The sequence below is a fragment of the Lissotriton helveticus genome, chromosome 6 (assembly GCF_964261635.1).
Source record: "Lissotriton helveticus chromosome 6, aLisHel1.1, whole genome shotgun sequence".
Taxonomy (NCBI): domain Eukaryota; kingdom Metazoa; phylum Chordata; class Amphibia; order Caudata; family Salamandridae; genus Lissotriton; species Lissotriton helveticus.
The window spans coordinates 2,039,624,545-2,039,642,298 of record NC_136067.1 but is presented as its reverse complement, the minus strand read 5'-3'; the positions used below and the strand labels follow the sequence as shown (position 1 = coordinate 2,039,642,298).

Here is a 17,754-nt window from a genome sequence, read left to right as displayed (position 1 = left end):
GCCCGTAAGGCAGCCCTCCTCTCCCGGTCCGTCTGCGAGGCCGAGGGGGACCTCCTGCGCTGTTCTCTCCTCCGATTACGCCTGCTCCTGCGCGGTTTCGGCCGGTCCTCAGCATTCCCCGTCCAGGCACCCGTGCCATCCTTGCCTGCTCGATACCGCTCCAGCCACTGCCAAGCGTCGTCCGGTGAGTCACAAAATGTCGCCACTCCGTCCACCAGTACCCTCAGGCAGAGAGTACTGCACCCCCTCATCGCGGAGAGCCCTCTTAACGGCGACGAAGGAGAAGCGGCTGCGCTGGACCTCCTGGGAGTAGTCTGGAAATATCGACACAGATGCGTTGTCCACCTTGTAAGGGCCAGCCAGCCTGGACTGCCGCAGTATAATGTCCCGGTCTCTGAAGTGGAGTAGCCGAGCTATCACCGGTCGGGGAGGCCGTCCCGGGGCAAGGGGACGAGCCGGGACCCTATGAGCTCTTTCCAAGGTGTAGAAGTGCGTCAAACCTTCAGGGACCACCACATCCCGCAGCCAAGTCTCCAAGTACGCAACCATGTCGTCCCCTTCAAGATTTTCGGGTAGGCCCACCACGCGGATATTGTTGCGTCTGTTGCGCCCTTCCGCGTAAGCCGCTCTCCTTTCCAACTGCTGCACCCTGCGAGTTAAGTCCTCCAATGTGGCATCCGACGCCTTCTGGGCCGGCTCCAATGTCTCGATTACCAACTCCGCGGCCTTGACGCGGTCAGCAAGCTTGTTATGGTCCGCCTTCAAAAGGCCAAGGCTCGTGGAGACCTGGGCGATGTCCTGGCGCAGCGCCTCTCTCGTGTCCCCTATGGCCTGAAGAATTTGGTCCATCTGTTGCTGCTGCAGCCCTGTTGCCTGGTCGCCCGCCTGTTGCAGTTCATGGGCGTCAAGGGAATCTTCAGCTTGGTCCGGCGGCGCCGCGCCCGTCCCCTTCCGCGGCTTCCCCATGGAGACCTGCCGGCGACCGCGTCAGCGCCAAACACTGCAGGGCCGTCCCAACGTGCACCTCAAAGAAGGCCAAAGTCGTTATCCCGCCGGCGAGCCAGGTGAGATGGCAGGGTCGCACACGATGAAGGAAAAAGGGGGGGCAACCAGCAGGCACAGCCGGACCTCGGCACCTGGCACCCCACTGGGACTCCCTCCGTTCCAGGTCCCCGCAGCTGTCAGCCAAAACCACCAGCAACCCTACGCCGCTCCGGGCCTCTCTCGATCGCCGGCAGGACCCAACGCAAGAGTCCAGGATTTCAGCAGAGTTGACCCAGGTCCCCACTCAGGGCCAGATGGCCGCCCCGAGGAGTCCGCAGCGCCCCCAGCACCCTGTGGACCGCGGTCTGCGGGGCGGCGCCAAGATCGCTGCTGCTAAGGTCCACTGTGGGCCACGAGGGGGTCCCCCCAGACGAACTTGGGCCCTCCACAATCACTGCGGCCTCCAGCCCTTCCGCTGCGCCGCCACTGCCCAGCAAGCCCTCAGCCGAAACGGCACCCCCGGGCACCAGGCTGGCGTCACTTCTTCAACTACGCCGCAGGATCAGAGCGCCGGTCGTCCACGGCATTCACCACTGATGGGCGCCTCCGCACCCGGAGCCCACTCCGAGTCGCTCCGCAACACCAGCGTCCCGGCACTCCTCGGTCCGGTGCTTGGCCCTTCGCATCCTGCCTGTCGGGCTCCCAGGGGGCGATCTCCCGCACTCGGGGTCAGGGCACCCACCAACACCGTCCTCCGGTCGCCCGCGGCGGCTCGGTCTCCGGGCAGCCCCTCAGAAATCGAGGCCGGGGATCGGCCGCGAGATGTAGGCCCAAGCAAAATGGCCGGCGGCCGCCTTCGCAGCTCCCTCCGAAGCGCTCAGTCTCTAGCAGCCGCGGGACCCAGCTCACTCCGGGTCGGCGCTAGGGTGTCCCGCGACAGTCAGGGATCAATCCCGGGTGGTGGTGCCGCCAGGGGGGTCCTCAAGCAGGATAATCACCGAGACCGACCCGGAGCTCAGGGCTCAGGCGACCATGCTCGGCAGTGTCGTAGCCACGCCCCCAGTGAAATCACTGATGACATCTCAAATGGCATCATCAATAGAATCTCTGACGCACCCACTCACACCCCACTATAACCTTTCATTCACCCACTCCAACTCTACCATTCTCAAAACCATTGACACGCCCATACCAGTACTTACACACTCACTCACTGATTCATAGGTCTACACACACACATCCACTTAGTCACCCATGCACCAACTCACTCACTAATACAACCACTGATACATCCACACAGCCACTCACACTGTCAGTCACTCATAGAGCTACTTACACACCTACTCACTCACCCATAGTCAATCACACGGCCACTTACCTATACAGTTATACAACACACCCACTCACATATATAGATACTAACACATACTCACTCACCTATACAGTCACTGACACAAGCACACACTCACCCATACAGCCACTCACAATCACTCACTCACACAGTCACTCATAAACTCCAACACTCACCTATACTGACTTTCACATATGCAGTTGCTCACCCATATACCATGGACACATCCATTCACTCACCGAAAACCATACACACACAGTCACCTATACAGCCCCACACAGACGTACTCACCAACGCATGCAGTCACTGACTCACCCCTTCACTCACCCACACAGACACCCATACAGGTACTCAGACAACCAATCAATCATCCATACAGGCACTCACGTACCCACGCACCAACCCATGCAGCCACTTACACACCAACTGACAGTCTGATACAGACATTCACATAGATTAGTCACTCACCTATACATTTAGTGAGACACATACAGCCCATCGCACACCCACTGATTCATCCATACAGGCACTCATACACCCACTGATTCATCAGTACACCTTGGGGGTTAGGGGATATGTGTGTGTCTCTTTTTTTCTCCTCACCAGTTAATGCCAGCCTAGAGTTGGCTCGGGCTGAAGGAGAGGGTCTCCTGTACTGTGAAAGGAGAGACAGCTCACAAAGAAACAAGCATTGACAAAGCCAATAGGCTTCTCGTATACAAAAACTATTTGCTTTGCCAATTTGCTTCACCCATGTTGTCCACCAGCATGGCTAAAGGTTAGTGAGTGGTGTAGAGTACATTGTCGTAAAGTACAGTGTCATGGAGTAGACTAGAGTGTGATGGAGTGAAAGAGTGGTGTTGAGTAGCATAAAGTGGAGTTGTCATGGAGTAGCGTGCGAGTGGCGTACAGTGGTTGTGGAGTAATATGGAGGTAGTAGAGTGTCGTAGAGTGAAAGGGCGGAGAGTGGAGTAGAGTCTTGTACAGATGAGTGGCGTGGAGTAGGGTGTCAAGAGCGGAGTAAAGTTTAATGGAGTAGAGCGTCAGAGTGGAGTGTCATGTTGTGAGTGTTGTAGAGTGGCCTAGAATGAAGTGGGGTAAAATACAGTGGCACAGAGTAGAGCGGCCTAGAGTGCAGTGGTTTAGAGTGGAATAGCATCCCGTACCGTGTTGCACATTACAGTACAGTGAAGTAGAGTGCAGTGATGCAGAGTACAGTGGTGTGGAGTAGAGTGCAGTAGTGCAGAGTAAAGTAGAGTGCAGTGGTGTAGAGTGTGGCAGAGTGGAGTGCTGTAGAGAGCAGTGGCATACGGTACAGTGGTGCAAGGTAGAATTGAGTGGTGGCATACATATAAGATAGAGTGCAGAGATGTAGAGTTGAGTGGCACAGAGAGCAGTGACGTGGAGTGCAGGGGTGCACAGTAGACCACAGTGAAGTAGAATGGAGTGGTGCAAAGTAGAGTGGCGTAGAGTTAAATGGTGTAGAGTAGAGTGTTGTAGAGTACAGTGCTGTAAAGAACAGTGGTGTACAATACAGCGGTGCAGAGTAGAATAGAATGGTGTTGAGTGCAATGGTGTAGAGTGGAATAGCGTGCAGTGGCACGGAGTCTTGCAGATTAGAGTATAATGGCGTAGAGTGCAGTGATGCAGAGTAGTTGGCATAGAGTGCACTCGTTTTGAGCAAAGTGGAGTAGAGTACATTAGCGTAGAACGCAGTGGTGTAGTGTAGCGTGGTGCACAGTAGAGGAGAGTGGCGGGCGTAGACTGTAGTGATGTAGAGTAGAGTTGCGTACAGTATAGTGGCATAGAGTGTAGTCCAGTTGAGTGGTGCAGAGTAGAGTGTAGTGGCATAGAGTGCAGTGATACAGAGAAGAGTAGCATAGAATGCAGTAGCGTAGAATGATGCAAAAGCTAATAAGAGTGGAGTGCAGTGACAGAGTGCAATGGTGTAGAGTGGAATAGCGTGCAGTTGCGATACGTATAGTGGGGTAAAGTATTGCAGATTAGGTACAGTAGTGTAGACTGCAGTGGTGCAGAGTAGTTTGCATAGTGAGCATTGGTTTTGAGTAAAGTGGAGTAGAGAACATGTGTGTAGAGCACAGGGGTGTAGAGTGGTGCAGAGTGCAAAGTGGTGCAGCCCGGACTGCAGTGGCATACAATGCAACGGCATAGAGTAGATTGTTTTAGAGAGTGAAGTCGAGTGGAGGGATGCAGGGTGGAGTAGACTGGAGTGGTGTAGAGTGCTGGTGCATAGTAGAGCGCACAGGCGTAGAGAGGTGTAGAGTGAAGTTGCGTAGAGTGCATTGGCAGGCAGTGGAGTAGAGTGGTGCACAGTTAAGTGGTGTAGAGAACAGTGGCGTAGAGTGCAGAGAAGAATAGAGTGGCCTAGAGTTCAGTGATGTAGAGTGCAGTGGTATACAGTAGGGTAAAGCTGCGTACAGTGCAGTGGCGTAGAGTGTACTGGTTTTAAGTAAAGTGGTGAAGAGTACACTGGCATAGTGCAGTGGCATCCAGTGTAGTGTGACACAGGATAAATTGCAGTGGAGAGTGGAAAGGCGTCAAAGTGGAATAGAGTGGTGTAGACTGCAGAGGCACGGAACGGAGTGTAGAGTGCAGTGCAGATTAGAGTGGCTTAGAGTCAACTGAAGTATATTGGAGCGATGCAGTCGAGAGGAGTAGAGTGTAGTAGTGTACAGTGAACTGGCGTAGAGTGCTGCAGAGTAGCGTAAAGTTCAGTGGGGTGTAGTGGTGCAGGGTAGAGTGCAGTGGTGAAGAGTGGGCTGATGCAGAGTAGAGTGCATTGGGGTATAGCGGTGTACAGTAGAGTGAAGCAGAGTAGACCGTTGTGGCAGAGTCCAGTGCCAGAGCGTGTAGTGTTTCAGAGTAGACTGTTGTAGTGTAGCGATATATAGTAGAGTGTATTGGTGTAGAGTGCAGTGGTGTAGAGTAGAACAGAGTGGCATAGAGTGCAGTGACTCAGAGTACAATGGTGTAGAGTGTAATGGCATTGTGTTGTAGAATATAGTGGCATAGAGTGCAGTGTAGATTGGCATACAGTGCAGTGACAGACCACAGAGGTTTTGAGTAAAGTGGTGTAAAGTGCATTGGCATAGAGTGCAGTAGGGTGGAATGGGCAGCGTAGATTGCAGTGCACAGAGTGCAGTGGGCGTGGAGTGCGCAACCGAGATTCCAGTGCACAGAGTGCAGTGGTACAGAGTATATTGTTTCAGAGTACTGTGAAATGACGTGGAGTGGTGCATGGTAGAATGAAGTGGCATAGAGTGCAGTGGTGCAGAGTAGATTAGAGTGGCGTACAGAGGATCTGCATAGAGTGGAGTGTTACAGAGGAGGGTGAAGTGGCACTGAGTGCACCGGTGCATAGTAGAGTGGCACAGAGTGGAGTGGCGTTGAGTGAAATGGCGAAGACTTGAAGTGGTGGAGAGTAGAATGCAGTAATGCAGAGTGGAGTAGCGTATGGTGGAGTGCTGCAGAGTACAGTGGAGTGGGGTAAAGTGAAGTGTGTATGGTGTGCACTACTATTACAGAGAACATATCTTAAATTGAAATTACCCTTTATATGTGCACAGCTTTACAGATAAAAGTATACAGCACACAACAAAAAGGTGTTGAAATGTCGTCACCCAGTGTACTGATTTATTTTATCATTAAAATATTTGTTTCCACCACACTTCAGAATTAATATAAAATGTGCCTGATTCCCCAAACACACCCAGTAGCCAGCATGTTTTTCACATATACGCTCTCACTTTGAACTGAAAGAAAGAAAAGTAAACACCAAGCTCACTGGAAGACAGAGCCTGACTTTTGACCTCTGTCCTTGACTGCACAGCAAATGTGACAAGATCAGAACAAGATTTAAAGGCATGTTTACAGAAATGGAGCACTCATAAGGATTCAGTAAATACGGCATGGGCTAAGGAAGGGACGATCTCAAGCTGGACAGCCTAAAACAAATAAAGCCAGCAAATAAAAGCAAGCAAATGTGGTTTACAAAACACAAAGTCAATGGTAATGCAGTCTCAGCTAAGCTTTCCGAATGTACCCAAGATGTCTTAGTAAACCAGACAGCATTCCTGTCTGGTAGGCTTCAACCTAAAAAAGGTTTGCCCTGGGTACAGTCTGGGTATTACTATACACATTTTAATAGCATTGTAAGCACTTAAACACTAAAAACATTTGGCACATTTTGCTGTAGCCTATCTTATAATATGAATAATAATGACCTATTCAGTGCTTTCTGTCACAGACTGAAATCTGGTAGCACTAAAAACAAACATAATTCCCCAGTAAATTAACAATTTTCAAATCAGTTCCCCTTTGGTTACACCCACAGACATCTGAAGTGATTATCTTAAGCAACTAAGCTTGATTATCACAACAATGCTTTCCTCACTATTTTAACTTAAAGTTATTTTTCATTTATGTTGTGTGCATTATATGTTATATGAAGTGGCCTACAGGTGAAAGGCCACCTTGAAGATTTGATAAAGGTTAAGCCAATTCTAGCCTGGCTAAAGCTCTGGACAAACCAAGAGGCGAGCCTAAGCAGGGCAATACTGAAGGACTGCTTGGGCAGAGAAAAATGGTTGCGAATCCCGTGGCTCAGCTATGTAAAATCTGTATTGGTAACTCTGGGTCTAGGGAATCTTTTCATTGACCCGACTGCGATCATCCCTCAGCACTCGACAATTGTTAAAAAAGCGTTTTTTGCACACAAAGAATAGAACAAGAAAGGGCTAAAATTACAGTGTGTGCATACAACCTTGTAAAGACCACAGAAGGAATGGAACCCTATTTATATCTGTTACATAACGTACAGGAAAGGTTTTTAATGACCCGTTTTAGGCTCAATTTATTACCTTATTTATTGGGATCGCCATTAGGGTACTCACCCACTATTGAGCAGAAGGGAACCTGCGGGTGTGACAATAGGTCTCCGCAGGATTCCCTTCATTTTGTATTAATATGTTTGTTTTATTCTGAACCCAGACGTAGATTCTTGGTTGACATTTTAAAAAAATCAAATATTAAATGTGCAAGAGAGGCTTTGATTTTTTTTACAACAGGCGTCGGACCCACTTACATTGTGCTGTATTATTAATTTTATCAAAGTACCTGTCCGATTAAGAGCAACTAGAGGGGGGGGGGGAATCATGAGAATTCTGTGATTGGTTTTAATGGATCATAATGTTTATTTAATGTTTATTTAATTCATTGGGATCTTGTTGTTGTATTCACATCAGGCTACATGTTAATTTGATTGTTTGTTTTAAAAGGGATGAACTTAATGCATAATGATTGTTTGTACTTTTATGGTGATTTTTAATCATCGAATAAAGAACCCAAATGAATGAATGAAAATGAAAGGCCAACAAAGAAGTTACAGATTTTTTGTTCGTTTTAGCCACACTTTTCACCCCAAGCACATAGACCTGCCCCATTAAACTCACGATTACAGTTACCACACTTTCATGCACTTCAACTGCTGGCGCAGCTAACTATGTATCCTTCAAAAATAGGGAGGCTGTGAAAGTGGGAGAATCCAGACCAAAATAATTATTATACAATAGAGGGGTGAGATTAAATAAATAATCAATTTAAATATATGACAAATAAAAAGTTAAAACGCTGCAATAGGTGGAAAGGCCTTGAATGAGAATTATTACGTTTTAGGTCAGTGTTAATTGTCTGACTGATAAATAGAAGTAGCAGTACACGAGGAAGAATTAAAGAGGATGCCAGTTTAAATCTGCCGAGTCCGAGAAGTATCAGGATTGAAAGAATGTTTAGGCATTATCTTAACTTTACGAAATATTATGGTGTGGGGTGGGAGTTCCAGAAGGAGGAGCCCTGTTCCCTGGAAAATCCCCCATCAAAACCTTTAATCTCAGGGGACCAGTGAGTTTGTAGACTATCTAAGATGCCTAATCCAGTAATGGAGCACAGAAACCAAAAGACTACAGTGTACAACGCACAGCTTTTTGAAGCGAGATGGCTGTATGGAAGGTAGCCAATGCAGTTATCTTAAAACTTGGTGGAATAATCATTGCACCATAGGCCTCATTTGGAACTATTTATGATTTCTGTAACAAGTACTATGGGAGTGGAGTAAAAATGCAGTTACAATAACCCAGTTGAGATAACACTACAGCAAGGATTTTTCCAATCATTTGGGAGAATAAGGCAAAAGGGATGTTGTGGCCTAACTGTACATGATAACAGCCAGATTTGGTAAATAGAAACAAATGCTGAGTGAAAGCGAGAGAACTGTCAAAAGAAAAATCCAGATTGCAAACGTTCTGGACTGGAAGTGAAGGATGGCCCATGATGTCTGACCAAATAAAGGCAAGTTGTGAAGGATCAAGTGGGCCCAAAAAGTAAGATTTCAAAATTCCTGACTGAGTTAAAGCCAGTTACAATGCAATGATTTTAAAACTTGTATCAAGCAGTTAGCTACCTGATGGTAAATTGTTTTTCTCCTACATCGCCAAGATGTGCTTCACCTCTCCCACCTACAAGAGGATGAGCATACTCTCCCCATACTATTCTTCACTGGTGTCTCTTCTCCCCATCAGCTCTACCTATATATGGAATGTCTCAAGTGAGGTACAATGGGCTTCTCCACTAACACTTAATGGCGAGTTACAGGGTTGGGCTGGCCCACAGGGCAAACGGACAAAACCCAACAGGCAGGTCTGACAGGTCAGCAGTGTGAGCCTGTTGTATGATCTACTGAGCCGTTTTATATATTGATTTATTTGAATCAAAACAAACATTGCCTGCAGCAAGATAAAATCCATACAGTCTTCCGTGCATTGCAGCACACTTATACAAGGTGTATAGCATTTAGCAAGTTAAAAGCGGCCCCAATTTGCAAACATGAGCCCCTTTTTAGCTTTCCAATATATGAATGGGGGCCACTTTTACTTTGGAGACTGGGCCTATCTTCTGTCACAGTCTGACTCTGAGTCTGTGTTTCCTAAGTAATGCTGGCTACATACAATCGCAGGCAATCTCCCTACATTAACACCCACACGAAGAGTGTCTTTTCAACCACAAACTTACTAGCAGGGGGCTGTCTTATAATGTAATATAACTTGGACTTATAGCGCAAAACTGTCACCCTACGGCTATCCTGGCGCTGCGACTCACCCTGTTGTCAGTGTGCATAAAGATAACCTATTCGCCGGTTTGGAAAAGCTCGATTTACTAATCCCTAGGGAAGAGCCACGTCTTTCAGCTTTTCCTAGCAGAGATTTAATTTGTGTGATATTTAAGGGAAGATCATTCCAGAGTCGTGAGGCTGCTACACCGGATGCTCTTCCGCCCGTCCTGGTCTTCTTGAATCTAGTGGTGGTTACCCCACGTGCGCTCGATGAACGGAGGTTTCTCCCAGGAGTGTACCAGGTACATTTCTACTGCATGGGTCTTTAAACCCAGAGCGAGGGTGGGATGGAGCCTGGGCTGTCCCCAAACCTGGAGTGAGTGTGGGATGGAGCCTGGGCTGTCCCTAAACCTGGAGTGAGGGTGGGATGGAGCCTGAGCTGTCCCCAAACCCGGAGTGAGGGTGGGATGGAGCCTGGGCTGTCCCCAAACCTGGAGTGAGTGTGGGATGGAGCCTGGGCTGTCCCCAAACCCGGAGTGAGGGTGGGATGGAGCCTGAGCTGCCCCCAAACCTGGAGTGAGGGTGGGATGGAGCCTGAGCTGTCCCCAAACCTGGAGTGAGGGTGGGATGGAGCCTGGGCTGCCCCCAAACCCGGAGTGAGGGTGGGATGGAGCCTGGGCTGTCCCCAAACCCGGAGTGAGGGTGGGATGGAGCCTGGGCTGTCCCCAAACCTGGAGTGAGGGTGGGATGGAGCCTGGGCTGCCCCCAAACCCGGAGTGAGGGTGGGATGGAGCCTGGGCTGTCCCCAAACCCGGAGTGAGGGTGGGATGGAGCCTGGGCTGCCCCATACCTGGAGTGAGGGTGGGATGGAGCCAGGACTGCCCCAAACCCGGAGTGAGGGTGGGATGGAGCCTGAATTTTTTCCAGACTAACCAGAACTTTAATAATAAAAAAAAACATGGAGGGGCTCTCAGCCACTTATTACACAGACTGAGATGGTCCTATTTGACCTCACCCTCTCTTCTCACATCTATTACAACAGCTGAGGTTTGAAGGCGATCTCCTCGCCATTGCCGTGCTCCCCCTGGTAACCCTACGCCTCTCACGTTATGAACACATGAGGGGGCAAGGGTTAAAGGTCACTCCTCCGGACACTCACGTGCAGGGTCTAGTATCCGCGGCAGGTTGGACTCCCCCAGAGCCTTCCTCGGCCCGCCGCCGCCGGAGCTCTTCTTGCCTCCGCCCGCCCCGGGCTTCTTGTTTTTCTTCACCACCTCCCATTTCCCAGGTGTCACCGACGCCATCCCGCCTCTCGCTCGAGCCAGCGGGCCGGAGAGCGCCTTCTTCCAACCGCCGCGAGCCTGCGCGCGAGGCCCGTCAGAAGCAGCGCGAGGCCAGTTACCAGGGCGATCCCAAACCCCAGAGAGCTGTGCGCGCGCAGCGCAGCAACCTGTCGCGTCACTCCAAAGCTCGTCCGAGGGCCGACAGCGCGTGCGCACACACCACGCACGCTGTTCATTCGCCTCTATGCCACGTCTAGTTGTTGCTCGTGACGTCATGGTAAACGGAGTATAGGGTGGCTTGGCCAATAGCAGCTTAGGGTTTCCGTCACGTTCGCACATGCCTCACGCCGCCCCTTTTCTATTTTCACCATTCTTCAGGCTTCGCCTCGCGTGCGTTTCTGTCAGCAGCTGTCTTCAGGTTGACAGCGGGGTTCTACGTCATTGGCTAGGAGTGCCTGCTTTATCGGACCAATCACAATGTGTCATTAGGAAGGGCGCGTTTGAATTTTTCAACTTTCTAACATAAAGTGAAATGTCTAAGGCTACGTATGTTTAGAGCTGCTGTGGACAGGCCAGCAATTTAGTAGGACTCACTGATTCATTCATGGAGCTGGTGCAAAAAGGGTTAAACATTTCAAGTCCTTTTACTGGTTTATTGTTTTGCTATTGAGTGCAAACTAAATGCCATACAAACAAAATATGAGGCCTGGTGTATCAAATGAGTTCTGCCCATTCAGTCCACCTTGATTTTTAGGTCGAGCTAGACGTAAGCAATGCGAAGCAGCGAAGACATCTATTGCTACCCGTTTCTGGGAATGTGGACACAAGAGGGTGCACGAGCGCCGATTTGCTCAGATTTGACCTCGTGAGCGCGCACGGCGCCGTGCCCCTCTTGTGCCACATTCCCTTGCGCAAACACACTCCACACTCACGCATGCGCACATACACAGGCATACACAGGCACACACACACTGCATACACACACGCAGACCCACGCGCACACACAACACTGCATACACACACGCAGACCCACGCGCACACACACTGCATACACACACGCCCCCCCTTACCTTACCATGCTCTTTTCTTGCGGGCTCCTTCTGCCTGGCTCCCAGTGGATGGGCGGGTGCGATGCGGCCAGGGGCTCCAGTGCTGCTACGGCGGGCGGGGGCGACGCGGCAAGGAACGGCCAGGGACTCCAGTGCCGTCCATCACCTCTTGTACGCCATTAGCAGGCGGAGCCGGAGACGCGGCCAAGAACACTGCGCCTGCGCAGAAGTGCGTGCGCCCGCCTGACGTCACTTGTCGGAGCCGGAGACGCGGCCAAGAACACTCTGCGCCTGCGCAGAAGTGCGTGCGTCCGCCTGACGTCACTTGTTTTTGGTTTATTTTCATTTTCCCTTTCATTCATGGATGTGAACACGGGTGCGGTGCACTCCTACATGATTCACAACTTCGGGCAAATGAAAACAGTAGTCGTGTGGGATCTGCCTGTTTTTATCATGAGACACATGTTCTTCACTGTGAGCGCTTCCGCCTGTTCCTTGGCAGGCGGGTAGCGTGTTGCCGGGGAGTAGCGTTGCCTATGCAACCAGTCTGCTTTATCAGGATATGGTTTCCTGTGCCGGGCTGGTTTTGGAAGTGATGCTGACATGCTGCATTCACTGCAGTCCTGCTTCTGGCGATATGGATGACGTCCCCTCGGTGACTGGACCATCTTCGGGGGTTGCTGTCTGCCCAGATCTCCTGGCTATTTTTGCAACAGCTGTGGAGTCTGGGTTTCAGGCCTAGGAGGGATCCTTCTTTGGAGGGTGATAAGGAACTAAAGGGCCGCATGGTGCAGATATGGCTGAAATCTTGCAGCTTGTGCGTGATAATTTGGGACTTGCTTCCTCTGCTCAGACACCGGCTTATGATTATTTTAGCATGTGCTGCTTCGTATTATGGTACCTGCAGCTCTCTGCATTTGCAATTGGAAACTAAAGTTACGTAATAAAAGGCGAAAGCACAGAGTCGCTCCGAGTGAAAGTTTCGAACTGGACACACGACTCTGGCCATGTTTTTATTTTGTAGCAGAGAAAGCCCAGCTGCCTGTCTTTAGTTAAAGTTTTGTATACTGAGGGGCAGCCCTGGTCTGCAGAGAATGTTCCAGAGCTATGTAACATGAGAGCTCTTCTCTGCACCTACCCCCTCGGGAGTTACTATGAGCGATGTAGCGGTCGACAGACGTCACTTCGTCTTATTACTGACAGATCTGTATCGCAATGAGTTACTCTGCATCTGCACAGGTTATCAGCACAGTGCTTCACATACTTTACGAGACCCAAGGCGCTTCTTTGTGATTGGGTAAGGTTTGTGCATGCTTACATTACTGAGGTTGGTAGAACTGCAGATACAACAGTGCAGGAAAACGGATGGCTATTTGTGGTGTCTCATTTACAACTGGGGGCTAACACGAGCATTTTTAATATTGAGAGTGCTTTATTGCCTTGTAAACTCAAGCGGGGTAATTTTTTAATGATTTAAGGGTTCGTAGCCTTTGTGTTTTTTTTTATTATTACACATTCCTGAGCAACAGATAAAACTGTGTGATGGATCATTCTTGGCCCGGCCTACAAAGGGATGAAGTGTGGTTAGGAGATAGCTCACGGCATCGCACACAATACACATACCCACGCACATACACATACAAATGCACACAAGCGCACACACCCACACACATACACCCAAGCATGAACACACACATGCGCACACGTGCATGCACATACTCATACACACACCTACACAGACACACGCACGCACGCACACACACACACACACACACAAACAAATGCACACACACGCGTAAGTGCATGCACATGCATGCACATACACAAATGCAGACGCGGACTGCAGAGGAGACTCGTTTATGTGGTGTGAAATCTCTCCTAGTGGAGCGACTCTTGGGACCCTAGATCAGGAGACCTGCATTACTGAGGTTGGTAGAACCGCAGATACAACAGTGCAGGAAAATGGGTGGCTATTTGTGGTGTCTCATTTACAACTGGGGGCTAACACAAGCATTGATAATATTGAGTGTGCTTTACTGCCTTGTAAACTCAAGCGGAGTACTTTTTAATGATTTACGGGTTCGTAGCCTTTGTGATTTTTTCATGATTACACATTCCTGAGCAACAGATAAAACCGTGTGTGATGGATCATTCTTGGCCCGGCCTACAAAGGGATGAAGTGTGGTTAGGAGAAAGCTTGTGGCATTGCACACAATACACACATACTCACGCACACACACACACAAACAATGCACATATGCGCACACACACCCACACATACACCAAGCATGAACACACACGCGTGCATGCACATACTCGCACCTACACAGACACACACGCAGACACACATGCACACACACGCACACATATGTGCATTCACACACACAAATGCAGACGCGGACTGCAGAGGAGACTCGTTTATGTGGCGTTTTATGTTGCGTGAAATCTCTCCTCGTGGAGCGACTCTTGGGACCCCAGAGCAGGGGACCTGGATGAAACTGGGCACATTTCTGCATCTTAAATGTAGAGTTGTATTAACCCCACTCCGATTTATACAAGCTAAGTGACAGAACACGAGACAGAGGGGGGCACGGATGCTGGCAACTCTGGGGAAGAAGGGGTGGGGAGGTTTAACAGGTAGCAGAAGGGGTGGGGGTAGACCAAACTAGTGACTTAGTTGGTTTAATGCACTGGGATCCGTCTATCTATCCACAGACTGGAAGCTGCTGCCACATTCCCAATACATGGGTTATGTCAAAGGGGGAGGTGAAAGTGCTTATCTTCCGTTTGTCTGCAGTCCACTCAATGACATGTGAGGAACAAGCATTTGCAATGCAATAGGTCTCGCATTTGTGAGAGTTTAAGCTATTGGCATTGTAAATAATAATGCATTTCATTTATGTTTTAAAAATCAACAAGTAAATAAAAGGCTTTGTCATTTACAATGCCAATAGCTCAAACTCTTATAAATGCGAGACCTATTGCATTGCAAATGCTTGTTCAGTAAGGCTACCGTTTTTTTTGTCTTCCACTGTGATTGATTTTCACTACTTGCAGTGCTTTAAATGGGCCAGTACTCACCGGTACTGAGTACCGGCACTTCTCAGTTTCTCTCCTAGAGTACCAGAATTACTCCTTGTGCCAAGAGAGTATCGGTACTCCTACAGGCAAGCTGGGGTCGGGCTCTGGGGTATGGGATTTCATGCAGCGCAGGTGCTGCTGAATACCTTCAGGGGGAGCGCGTCTGTGAGGCACTCTGACAGTCAAAAGTGAGTGTATTCTAGCGCTAGGTTGCTGCTGCTGCCTTACACTCTAACTGACAGCATGTTAGGAGTAAGGAGATGTGGCCTGCCGGGCAGAGCTACCCACATTAGAACTTTTGCATTGTGAGTTAGAGTGTAAGGCTGCAGCGCTGGAATACACTGTCAGCGCGCACAACGCCTGTGGCCAAGTTCAGCTATTGTGTACTGTGCGCAATTAGTACTTTTTTGCAGTTCTATATAGCGCACAATTGGCATTGGCAGGAGGGTATTAAAGCACTTTAAATGAGTAATGCAAGTTCTACACGAAAGCATACTTTATTTTGTTTTCATGGCACAGAGAGCTGGAATCCCAGCTTCTGCTCAACATCCTGTTACTCTGGGTGATCTCCCCGTACCATAAAAACAAACAAATGAAGTTTTATTGTAAAACTTCTGCTTCTCAAGTAAAAAGCCCTCTGGCCAAGTTCGCACAATATAAAACTGCAAAAAACACAAATTACGACATGCACATATGAAGAAACTTGGCCGAAGGACACTAGAGCGCTTTTGCATTGAATGAGAAAATGCCACCATTGTTAAATACCTGCCTTGATGCCACGCCACCAGACACACTCCTTCAAGACCCTTAAGACCCATCCCAATAAATTTGGTGAGTACCGGCACTTTTCTTTTTCCATTTAAAGCACTGACTACCTGAGTCTCACACATGGTATACTCTCAGTACTTGGACTAGGTGTGTTAACCGCCAGTGTCCCCTTTTAAGATGAGGCCACTGCTGTTCAGCTGGGGTAAGAAGATCTGGGTTTGCTGCACATGGACTTGTGGTCACAGGGCAGTAATGGTGCACAGGTAGCCTGCTGCGGAAGGGACACTGCACAGGTGTGTACTGACTTTGTAGTAGGCTGTATGATGTTACTGAGCATTTATAGTGTAGGTCTGTAGGGCTTCCTGGAAAATATGTAGTGCTGTATTTTATATATATATATATATATATATATATATATATATATATATATATATATATATATATATATATATATATATATATGATATCTGACTTAAAGTACAGTTTCACTTCTTTTAGGCCTGCAGGATCCAGCAAAAGTATCAAACTAGGGTAAACATGCAAGCTGAGTTTGACTCTGCAGTTCTAAACACACTACAGCCCCATCTTATGGGACTTCAGGAATTGTCATATTTCTCCGACTAAGTTCATAATCAGATGCCTTTGTTCCCTTTGCTAGGCCACATTAATTACTCTGCTTCCCAGCAGAGGGAACAAAGGCATCTGCACACAGAAAGAGTAATTATAACTGATAGCCCCATTCCTGGCAGAGACAAAGGGTGCAGGGAAATCTGCATGTGATAATTAGCTCGTCACCCTTCACCTGGGTTGGGAGAGCCCAGGCCCACTAGAACAAAAGGGGAGTCCAAGACCTCTGGAGCCAACATAATATGGGGCTTGCGTTTGAAGTTTTGGTGCAAAGGAAGCAGGAAGTGATGTAAACTAGGTGTGGATCGGCCCTTAGAGGAGCTCTTAGCAGAGAAATCATGAAGTCACTATGTTAGATTGTCCCAGAATGCTGTGCAGGAGAGTTGAGACAAGAGCGAAGGGGTGATGTGGCATCCTAGGATTGGCCAGGTGTGCCTCGTATCTAGGATTTCCAGTCCCCACTTTAAAACCCCAGAACCAGTGAGAGACATTTGGGAAGACCTTGGGAAGCAATGGCAGTGGAAAAGACATCCGGCTGTAAAAAGAGGCCACCTGATGCTGCCAAAGATGGACTAAGGACTTGGTCTCCAGCAGACCATCAGGGTTAGGATGGGTATCTCCGGGGCCAGTGGCGCTGGCCCCCTAAAGCCCTCTGAGGACCAACTAGGGGAAAGGCCTGGACTTCACTAGCTCCCAATGGTGCTCTGAAAGACAACCAGTAGGCTCTGGGGCCTGGAGACTCTGGGTAGGAGTGTGCTGTGCTGGCTGGTTGCAAAGAGCTGCGCAAAATGTCCCAACCAGCAGGAGAGAAGCACCAGAGACCAGACAGAAGAGACGGCTGGAGCAAGAAACTAGCAAATTAAGGTCTCCATAAAAATGTACCCTTTAAAGGCCAGGAGGTCTGATGATAATGCTCCTGGTACTAGGCATAGCTAAAATGAGCCAAAATGAAGAAAAACACCCAGATATATGCCTGTCTGCAGAAGTGCTGTGACCCCTTCTGGGGAGCTTTATGGCTGTAGTTTGTGACCTTCCATTGTAAAGAAAGACTCAGACACTTATGATGTTTGGAATAAAAATGCCATATTGATGCTATGGTTATCATTATAAGGTATGCAATTGCCTATTAATCATGTGTTTTATTGATTTTAATTTGGTTTTAAGACTCAACCTACCTAACCTGATTATGGTTATTAAGGTGGTGACACCCAGCCAAGGCCTGTAGGCCTGCCTTACATTAATATGGCAATGTGACAAAGCCAGTAGGCCTGCCTTTCATATAATGGCCAGCCTTGGTGAGATTCATACTGAGGCCTTGTGAGCTTGAAACCTTTAGGAGTAGTAACATTTTCTCATTCCCTCTTGGTTATTTGTACAAGCCATACCAAGGGCCCCGTTCCAAAGTGTCTCCTTCTGTCCACACCGTGAATAGGTTTCAGGCTCTTTTAGGTCTGGATACGCAAGATTGACTACCTTCTCTTGTGG

At 48.9% G+C, this 17,754-nt stretch overlaps 1 protein-coding gene across 1 annotated transcript in view; it reads right to left on the bottom strand.

Annotated features, from left to right (window-relative positions):
- TMEM214 (transmembrane protein 214) overlaps positions 1 to 10,998 on the bottom strand; it is a 418,213-nt gene extending 407,215 nt beyond the window's left edge. Inside the window, exon 1 of the mRNA XM_078650054.1 lies at positions 10,621 to 10,998. Within this exon, the coding sequence (XP_078506180.1) occupies positions 10,621 to 10,765 (145 nt within the window). The 5' untranslated portion in view covers positions 10,766 to 10,998. The remainder of the gene's footprint in view (positions 1 to 10,620) is intronic.
- Positions 10,999 to 17,754: the final 6,756 nt, after the last annotated feature.